Source organism: Coenobita brevimanus, chromosome 35 (assembly GCF_032717465.1).
Source record: "Coenobita brevimanus isolate Jiangsu-jjx chromosome 35, ASM3271746v2, whole genome shotgun sequence".
In the NCBI taxonomy this organism is placed as follows: Eukaryota; Metazoa; Arthropoda; class Malacostraca; order Decapoda; family Coenobitidae; genus Coenobita; species Coenobita brevimanus.
In genome coordinates this window covers 914,638-924,732 of record NC_136988.1, presented here as the reverse complement: position 1 = coordinate 924,732, position 10,095 = coordinate 914,638, and the positions used below count along the sequence as shown (strand labels likewise).

General features: G+C 44.0%; 1 protein-coding gene across 1 annotated transcript in view; it reads right to left on the bottom strand.

Annotated features, from left to right (window-relative positions):
- Window positions 1–6,642: 6,642 nt before the first annotated feature.
- LOC145396214 (VWFA and cache domain-containing protein 1) overlaps window positions 6,643–10,095 on the bottom strand; it is a 33,126-nt gene continuing 29,673 nt past the window's right edge. The window contains exons 21-23 of the mRNA XM_080269649.1: window positions 9,450–9,777; window positions 7,813–8,007; window positions 6,643–7,025 (exon numbers count right to left, since the gene is read on the bottom strand). Coding sequence (XP_080125775.1) covers window positions 6,643–7,025; window positions 7,813–8,007; window positions 9,450–9,777 — 906 coding nt within the window. The remainder of the gene's footprint in view (window positions 7,026–7,812; window positions 8,008–9,449; window positions 9,778–10,095) is intronic.

Sequence of the window (10,095 nt, the reverse complement as noted above, 5' to 3'; positions counted from 1 at the left end):
ACATAGGAAGAGAAGAAGGAAGACAGAAAAAGAATGATAAAGGTGGAGGAAGAGGTAAGTAGCGCTACATCAAATGAGTGGATGACAGAAATAGGGAGAGAGGAGGGTAGACACAGAAAAAGAATGATAAAGGTGGAGGAAGAAGTAGGCAGTGCTACATCAAGTGAGTGGATGATGGTGAGAAATAGGAAGAGAGGAGGGCAGATAGAAAAAGAATGATAAAAGTGGAGGAAGAAGTAGGTAGCACTACATCAAGTGAGTGGATGATAGGGAACAAATGAAGGGAGTTACCATGGATGCAGTACGAGGGTTAGTAATACCACACAAATTGTTCCATAAAGCTGCTGTACTCTTTACTGTCCTGGAACACGGGAGGAGGTAGTTCTTACAGACAAATGTAATACGAATGTTCAAAAGTACAAATGCTACACTTTCCTTGCCAAAGTACATTACCTACATACAGTACAGTACATGTGCTACCATTACAACCTTACCAGTACTCATGGTGGTTGTTGCAGCTACCTAATACCTCTTCCTAAGTGATTTATTCTGTCTATTACACCTTGCCACTGTCTCCCATTTTAACTGTATATCATTTTAATATCAGGCTGCATCCGTAACAAAAGAGAGACTGACAAGGAGAGTGTATGTGAGTGAGGTGGAGGGGGAGAGAGGGAGAGGGAGGCCAAGGATGAGATGGAGGGATGGAGTGGAGAGGTATATGAAAGAGGGGGGTGTGAGCTGGGAGCAGGGCAGTGAAATGGCGGGGGACAGGGCGACATGGAGGCGATTTGTGTGTGGCCACCCCTTACGGGATTAAGGCGCCTGGCAACAGATAGATAGATATGCAACAAGTGAGTGGATATTAAGGTGTTTTGCCCAGAATAAATCACTAAGGAAGAGGTGCTAGAGAATGCCCCATACCACTCAGAATACAGTACTGTAATATAAATACAAGGAGTACAAACAGTCCTCATTACAAGCAAGGAATGTTACAAAATATTACAACTTATTACACAGTAGTAGTAGTAGTAGTAGTAGTTGTAGTAGTGGTGGTAGTAGTAGTAGTAGTAGTTGTGGTTGCAGTATTATAGTGGTGGTGGTGGTGGTGGTGGTGGTAGTAGTAGTAGTATAGTTGTAGTAGTAGTAGTAGTAGTAGTGGTGGTGGTATAGCAGTAGTGGTGGTGGTGGTATAGCAGTAGTGGTGGTGGTGGTGGTACTAGTAGTGATAGTAGTAGTAGTAGCAGTAGTAGTAGTAGTTAATAGTAGTAGTAGTAGCAGTAGTAGTAGTAGTTAATAGTAGTGGTATAGTATGGTGTAGTATAACATAGTAGTAGTTAACAGAGAGAGAAGGGAGGGGCATATCATCAAAGGTGTTCATCATCATCATCATCATCATCACCCACACCTCCTTCCCCACCCCCGGGCAGGGTAAGGAGTAGCAATTAGAGGTGTTAACGGCAAAAACCCTTACGATTTCCCTTCTAATGAGGACTGCCTGCACCCCCACACACACAAGAAATACACGAGCTACGGAGGAGTATGGAAGAACGTTTGTGCCGCCCCCTAACTGGCTATACGGTACATTCTGGCCACTTCCTCGTGCCCCTAGCCAAGAGGAAGTCTGGGAGAACGGCTAAATCTTGCTGGAAAGTACACAATCTCCGGAAAATATCTCCTAGGAGGGTTGCTACATGACTCAAAATGGTTAATATACCTTGTGACTGGGAGGATATGGGAAGGGGAGGCCGAGGATGAGATGGAGAGGGAGGGGGAGGCCGAGGATGAGATGGAGAGGGAGGGGGAGGCCGAGGATGAGATGGAGAGGGAGGGGAAGACCAGGGATGAGATAGAGAGGGAGGGGGAGGCCGAGGATGAGATGGAGAAATGATAGCCAACCTCTCGTCAATTTAGGAAGCTCACTAACCCCTCTTATATAGGTGCTGAAAGCTTACTAACCCCTCTTATGTAGGTTTAGGAAGCTTACTAACCCCTCTTTCGATTTAGGAAGCTTACTGACCCTCTCATTTAGGTTTTAAAAGCTTACTAAGTCTCTTATGTAGGTTTGGGAAGCTTACTAACTTGTCATGTTGGTTTAGGAAGCTTACTAACCCTCTCATATATAGGTTTTAAAAGCTTACTAACTCTCTTATGTAGGTTTGGGAAGCTTACTAACCCTCTTATATAGGTGTTAAAAGCTTAATAACCCCTCTTTAGATTTAGGAAGCTTACTAACCTCTCTTTTGACTTAGGAAGCTTACTAACTCTCTTCTGTAGGTTTGGGAAGCTTACTAACTTGTCATGTAGGTTTAGGAAGCTTACTAACCCCGCTCCCTGCATATCACACCTTAGTATCACATTCTATGCTATTTATTCTTAATACTGACAGTGTTTTCAATAATAATAACATCTATCTATCTATCTGTTGCCAGACGCCTTAATCCCGTAAGGGGTGTCCACAAACAAATCACCTCCATGTCGTCCTGTCCCCCACCACTTCACTGCCCTCCTCCCAGCTCACACCCCCATCTCTCATATATCTCTCCACTCCATACATCTCATCCTCAGCCTCCCTCTCCCTCGGCAGATTTAACCCACTAAGAGGTACATGGGGCTGCACGGCTTACAAGAGTACTGTACACCCAGCTACCTGTACTACGTTACTGTACATTAATCTTACACGTTACAATATTACACATTACATACACACCTGGCAGTGGATGCATTACAAACACAGCATTGACTCACTACAGAACGGGGATGATATTTGATGAATTTTGGTGATGCAGTTCATTCATCTCAACCTGGCCCAAGTCTGTGTCTTTTTCCAGCTCTACACAGCACACACAGACACTACCACAGCTCTACATCCTTGCCACAGCACTTCTTCATGACCAGCAACATATTCTAGCTTTCTTTCACCTTAACCTGGCCCGAACTTGCATCTTTTTCAGCATTACACAGCACTGAACAGCACACAGAGACACTACCACAGCTCTACATCCTTGCCACAGCACTTCTTCATGACCAGCAACATATTCCAGAGTACTTTCACCTTAACCTGGCCCAAACTTGGCTTTTTTCAGCACTACACAGCACTGAACAGCACACAAAGACACTACCACAGCTCTACATCCTTGCCACAGCACTTCTTCATGACCAGCAACATATTCCAGAGTACTTTCACCTTAACCTGGCCCAAACTTGTGTCTTTTTCAGCACTACACAGTACTGAACAGCGCAAGACACTACCACAGCTCTACATCCTTGCCACAGCACTTCTTCATGACCAGCAGCATTTTTTTTGTTTTTTATGCAAGAAAGAAGGAACCAAAGACTAAGAGCTCACACACCTTTCCTTATAAAAAAAAAAGAGAGAGAGAGAGAGAGAGAGAGAGAGCCAAATTCAAGATCCGTTCATTTCGAGATGCCTGGACACACTGCATTTGAAAGACTGGAGATCATAGGCAGCAGGAAATACAGACAGATGGAGACAGTTCCAGAGTTGACCTGTTGCATACATGAAGGACTGGGGGGTAACAGTTAACTTACCTCCCCCCCCTACCTACTTACCTACCTACCTACCTACACTGGAGGTCATGGGCAGTAGAAAATACAGACAGAGGGAGACAGTTCCAGAGCTGACCTGTTGCATACATGAAGGACTGGGGGGTAACAGTTAACTTACCTCCTCCCCCTACCCACTTACCTACCTACCTACCTACACTGGAGGTCATAGGCAGTAGGATATACAGACAGAGGGAGACAGTTCCAGAGTTGACTGTTGCATACATAAAGGTCTGGGAATAATGGTTAATTTACCTCCCCCTACCTACCTACCTACCTACACTGGAGGTCATAGGCAGTAGGAGTACAGACAGAGGGAGACAGTTCCAGAGTTGACCTGCTGCATGCAAGAAGGACTGGGAGTGACAGTTAACTCTTGCATTAGGGAGTTGGACAGGAATGGGATGAGAGTTTGCTGCTGGACAAACTGGAAAAGGACGAAAATTTGGGCCAAGTTAGAGTAAAAAGAGTATAGACGGATTTGTGACATTTTCCAGACTTTGAAATCATCATTCATTCATTCATTCATTGCCAGACGCCATGTATCCCAAACGGGGTGGCCAAGGGCTTGGAGTTAATTGTTTTACAGGGAGGGGCACTAATCCTCCACCAACCCCACTTGACACGTAGGGAGAACGTTAAGCCAACAGCATCTGGTGTTCCCAGGTGGTCACCCATCCAAGTACTAACCAGACCCAATGTTTTAAATCATCATCATTATCCTAAAATTAAAAAGTACAAAAATCAAACACATCTATAGACAACTGAAGAGTCTGGGGCCTGTATTCTCCCTAGCACCTCTTCCTTAGTGGTTTATTTTCCAAACTACCCACTAATATTCTCTTCGTCACTTCCTATATCTTTTTAATGTGGATACAGATTGCACGAATCACACACAGGAATACGGTAAGGAAGCAGAATTGGAAATAAACCACACCTTAATTTTTTTTTCCAAACTACCCATTAACATCTTCTTCATCACTTCCTATATCTTTGTAATGTGGATAGAGATTGGACGAAAAGAACACAGGAATATAGTAAGGGAGCACAATCGGAAATAAACCAGTAAGGAGGAGGTGTTAGGTAAGCTTCCTAACAACACATATCCTCTTTTCTGCTTTCTATATCTTTGTCATGTCAAAATAGGTTGCACGAATAACTCACAGGAATATATTAAGGAAGCACAATCAGAAATAAACCAGTAAGGAAGAGGTATTAGGTAAGCTTCCAAACTACATAAGAATACATCCCTGGAAGATTTACATTGGAATTGTGAAAAACGTACATTTCCTGACGCTAACTCTTTGGTATATTAAAAATCAACTTAAAATTACAGACGCTTACAAATATATATAAAATCATAGCTTGCTGACCCTAATATGGCTTCATTGTGACATCAGCTGCAGGAAGACTAGACATAATATATAAAAAAACAACAACACATTAATCAAAAAATAAACAGTACATTCAAATATTCTCTACTGGCTAATATTATGAACTACTGTCTATGAAACATTCTTAAAATATGGAAAATACTTAATTATAAAAATCATGAACATATAAACCAAAATCAAGACAAATATAAAACAGCATCTTTAAATTATTTGTAACTGCTCTCAGGACAACTGCCATGAGCTTTGAAATTTAAAAATACATACAGACATTCAACACAAATATACATTAAAAATTCTTTGTTTGCTAAAATTATGAACTATTGTATGTAACAATCTTAAAATATATATAAAATGCTTAAATTACTGTAAAAATCATGAATATACAAACCTAAATCAAATACAGAACTGATATTGTAAAATGATTTGTAACTGCCCTCAGGATAACTGCCATGAGGTTTGAAATTTAAAACGACAGACATTCTTCACTTAATGTGTGCTTGAATTATTATAAAATCATTAATATATATAAACCTAAATCAAATACAGAACTGGCATTTTAAAATTATTTGTAACTGCTCTCAAGATAACTGCCACGAAGTTTGAAATTTAAAAGTAGACATTCCTCACTTAAAATTCCTTCACTGTTATTCATCCCCCTCACAACTATGTCTTTATTATTCTTGTGACCTTTTCTTATGCTACTTATTCTTCACTACCTTCCTTCACTATATCTATTTAAGGCTGAATAAGTAGCCTGAAGTAAATTGCAAAGACATCTACCAACTAAAGAGGGGTTAACCAGTCCTTGAATTCAAACTTACTCTCATTCAAAGCTGTTAAAGATAAACGAAAAAACTGTTTTGGGATAATAAGTGTTTTTTTTCAGGCTTAGATGTAAAAAATAGTGTTTAAGTAATGCCTGTATCCTTGTAAGTAAATAAACAGAGACATGTGACCTACTTAAATTGGTTTGACTTAATTAGCTATCAGCCTGCACGTACATAAGTGTTCTAAGTGAGGAATGGCTGTGTGAAAATACTTATATATTGTTAAAAAAACGAAAAAAACATCCGGCACTTTCACTTTCTTCGTCTAGTCCCTGGAATGAAGATAGAATGACAGGATGAGAAGAAAAAGACGCTACAAAAATACATGGTAACTAACTTAAACGAACATTCCTGCACTGACAACGAACATGTTTGTGTCCTGCCTCACCTTATATCCTAATTTGGCCTGTGTGTGCTGCAGAGTTGGCAGAGAGGTGGGGTGTTGGTAGAGGAGTGGTGGAGGGTTGGCAGAGGAGTGGTGCAGAGTTGGCAGAGGAGTGGTGGTGAGTTGGCAGAGGAATGGTGGAAGCTGAAGAGTTGGTAGAGGGGTGGTGGGGAGTTGGAGAGTTGACAGAGGAGTGGTGGAGGGTTGGCAGAGGAACAGTGGGATGTTGGAGGGTTGGCAGAGGAGTGGTGGGGTGTTGCAGAGTTGGCAGAGGAGTGATGGGGAGTTGAGAGTTGGCAGAGCTGTGCTGGGGAGTTGGACAGTTGTCAGAGAAATGGTGGGGAGTTGGAGAGTTGGCAGAGGAGTGGTGGGGAGTTGTCGGAGAGGTGGCAGAGGGTGTGTCTGTGGCAAATGCGGTGGTGGTGGAGGGTGTGTTTGTGGTAAATGCGGTGGTGTGGTAGGGAAGACATCACACCGAGTCCACCATGTGTACAGTCACCGGCACCTGAATGATGTTTGGTCCAGTGCGCTTCCCTGAGTTCGACAGGAGGGTGTGACCTGGCTCGGGGTCACCGGAAAGGGGTGGGGTCAGGTCGCCTCTGTCCCGGGGCGAGGGGGAGGGAGGGGGGGACCACCCGGAGGACGACGGGGGGTCATCGGCAGCCACAAGCCCTCCGAGTCCCCCCAAATCGGCATAGTGTGGGTTGTCGGGGTCATCGTGTGGGGTCATGGTGGAGTAGCCCTGGTCACTGGAGTCCGCCAAGCCAGGGGGGCGACGGTAGCCGGGATTCATGCGATAGGGACTGACGACTGCCGCTGCCGCACCCCCCACACCCACACCACACACATCACCTGCACACACAAGTTCATCACTATCATAATCATCACCACACTACCTACACCCACACCACACACATCACCTGCACATACAAGTCCATTGTTGTCATCATCATCATCACCATCACACTCCCTACACACACACCACACACATCACCTGCACACACAAGTTCATCACCATCATAATCATCACCATCACATTCCCTACACACACACACCACACACATCACCTGCATGCACAAGTTCACCATCACCATCACACTCCCTACACACACACCACACACATCACCTGCATGCACAAGTTCATCACCATCACCATCATCAGCAGCACTATCATCATCACCATCATCATCATCACCTTTGTCATCACCATCACTACCCTGACTTGTTTCTTCCACCTAAGAATCCAGGTGCGATAGACTAGGTAAGGCTATGTTAATTTAGCATAGGTGAGATTAACTTAGAAAATGTTAGGTCAGAATAAGTTGTTAGAAAGCACGTTAAGTTGGATGTTAGCATACGAACATGAAAGCATTATCTATCTATCTATCTATCTATCTATTGCCAGATGCCTTAATCCTGTAAGGGGTGGCCACAAACAAATCGCCTCCATGTCGCCCTGTCCCCTGCCATTTCATTGCCCTGCTCCCAGCTCACACCCCCCTCTCTCATATACCTCTCCACTCCATCCCTCCATCTCATCCTTGGCCTCCCCCTCCACCTCACTCACATACACTCTCCTCATCAGTCTCTCACTCTCCACCCTCTCCACATGTCCACACCACCTCAGTGTGTTTCTTACCTAATAAATCTTCATCTGTGTTATCCAGGTCGTGCGCTGGCTGGGACTGGTATAAGGGGTGGTGTGAGGGGTGTGCCTGTAGACTCGGCGTGGTGTAGAAGGGCCGCCCACTGCCACCACCGCTGCCAACATGCTGACGGTAGCAGTACACGCCCACCGCCACCACCAGGAACACCGCCATGATCCCACCCGCCACTGACAGGCGTGGAAAAATTGCTGTCAGAAAAGGTAACTATACTTTTTTCACTTTAAATTGGTCTAAAACTCCCACCTCTCTAACATGAACACTCAGCTGTAACAAGTGATTTACACGAGAGAACATATGATGCTACAGTCCTTTCACTTAAACTTGGCCCAGATTTTTACGCTTCTGCAGCTTATTTCACACATCTCAGTGGTAGAAAAAGGCAATGCTGTGACTCTACATCCTTTCCATAGCACTTCTTCATGACTAACATCATATTCTTGTGCTAAATATTGAAGATGGAGAGATGGCAGTTTTAGGCCAAGTTAAAGGGAAAAGTAGATGGGGACAATCCCCATCCACTCACTCGATGTAGTGCTTCTTTGGGTGTCTGCCCTTTCCCCTTTTCCTTCCTTCCTCTTCTGTCTTTCCTTCATTCTTTCATCTTCCTTCTGCCTATGGGTGACTTTACACTCCCTCATCTGTCTGTCTTTCCCTCACTCTTTCCAGAGCCAGGCTCTTCCACAAACCGCAGATTTCGCAACTGCGGAAGTGTGATTTCGTTTACAGGTTTGCTTTTGTGACAAATTTTATGCAAATTTGTAGCTTTGCATTTGCGGAAGTACTTTTGCAAACACAAACCCGCCGGTAAACCAGCCTAACCTCTAAGAACTCTGAGTGGTTTGTTTTTATGAAGGGCAACATGAACCTGCTCAAGATGGAGCTGTCTCAGTTGTTGAAGGAGTCTGACTGTGTATGAGGAGCTTAAAGCTGAAGAGCAGAGGTGGACGGGTGTGTCAACTTGTCAAGTGTGAGCTGTGAAGTGTAATAATTAAATTCATGTACTGTATATACAATACTGCATAATTTACCCTTGTTTTATAATAAAAACAGTCTAATATACTAATATAATAACAATCAAAATATATATTTTACTTTGTTATAAATATAATTTTATATATCCCATTTAACATTACAGATAATTTCCAAACTTCATAAGTCACCTACTGTTAATCACAATAGAGTAAATAAAGATATAATTGCCAATAGGTGTTATATGAGCAAGGAATTTTAAATGAAACAACTCCTGACTGTGTTGGTGTTGTGATGAGGAGGGGTAGACTGAGATGGTCTGGGCATGTGGAGAGGGTGAAGGATGACAACTGGATGGAGATTGTGAGCCGTGTGAATGTTGAGGATAGGGTTGTGACAGGCAGGCTGAAAGACTGGGACGAGGTCATAGAATGCGACCTCAGAGATAAAAGACTGAATAGGGAGGCTGCCAGGGATCGAGCAGCATGGAGAGCCGCCATTAGGTGACCAAAGCTGATGCATTCAAGGATGTTGGAGCCTTTATAAACAAAACAAAATGACAGAATAAATATCAAGTAGAGATAATTATTGAGGGATGTGCGTGGAGTGCAGAAAGACGATACAAAAACGACTAATTTACCTGGGCCAATGGGACTGCCTGACTCTCCATGGGTGTTGTCGGAGTGCGGGAGTGTGGCCAGACCGTGTGGGTAGGGCGAAGGTCCCCCCAGGATGCCCCCATAGCACTGGTGGACGGGTGTGCAGTGCGGGTGGGGGATGGGCGATTCGCGGTCCGCCTTCACGTGACACCACACGCACCCCGCCACGCCCAGACACGCGCCGGGCGTCACATGTCGTGAGCACTCCGGGTCAACACATGGGTCAAGGTGGGTCAGCAGGCCAATGGAGTACTGGAGGGGCGTGGGTGCCTCTGGGGTGCGGGGGCAGGTGGGGGCCTGGGCTGGGGGCTGTGGAATGAATTATTAACCTCTTAAATCCAGGTGAATATATTTTTAGTTTATCATTGTTATTTCCAAAACAATTTAAAGTTAGGAGGGGCTTCCTGAACAAGAGGGGTTAAAATATAGCATAACTTTTTTTTTCATGCAAGAAAGAAGGAACCAAAGGCCAGGAGCCCACAAACCGTTCCTTCCAAGAAAAAAACAAAAACAATACAAAAGAGAGCCAAATTCAAGATCCATTCATTTTGAGATGCCCGGACACACTGCATTTAAAAGACTGGAGACCATAGGAAGTAGGAAATGGATAGCTTCAATGTGAGAGGC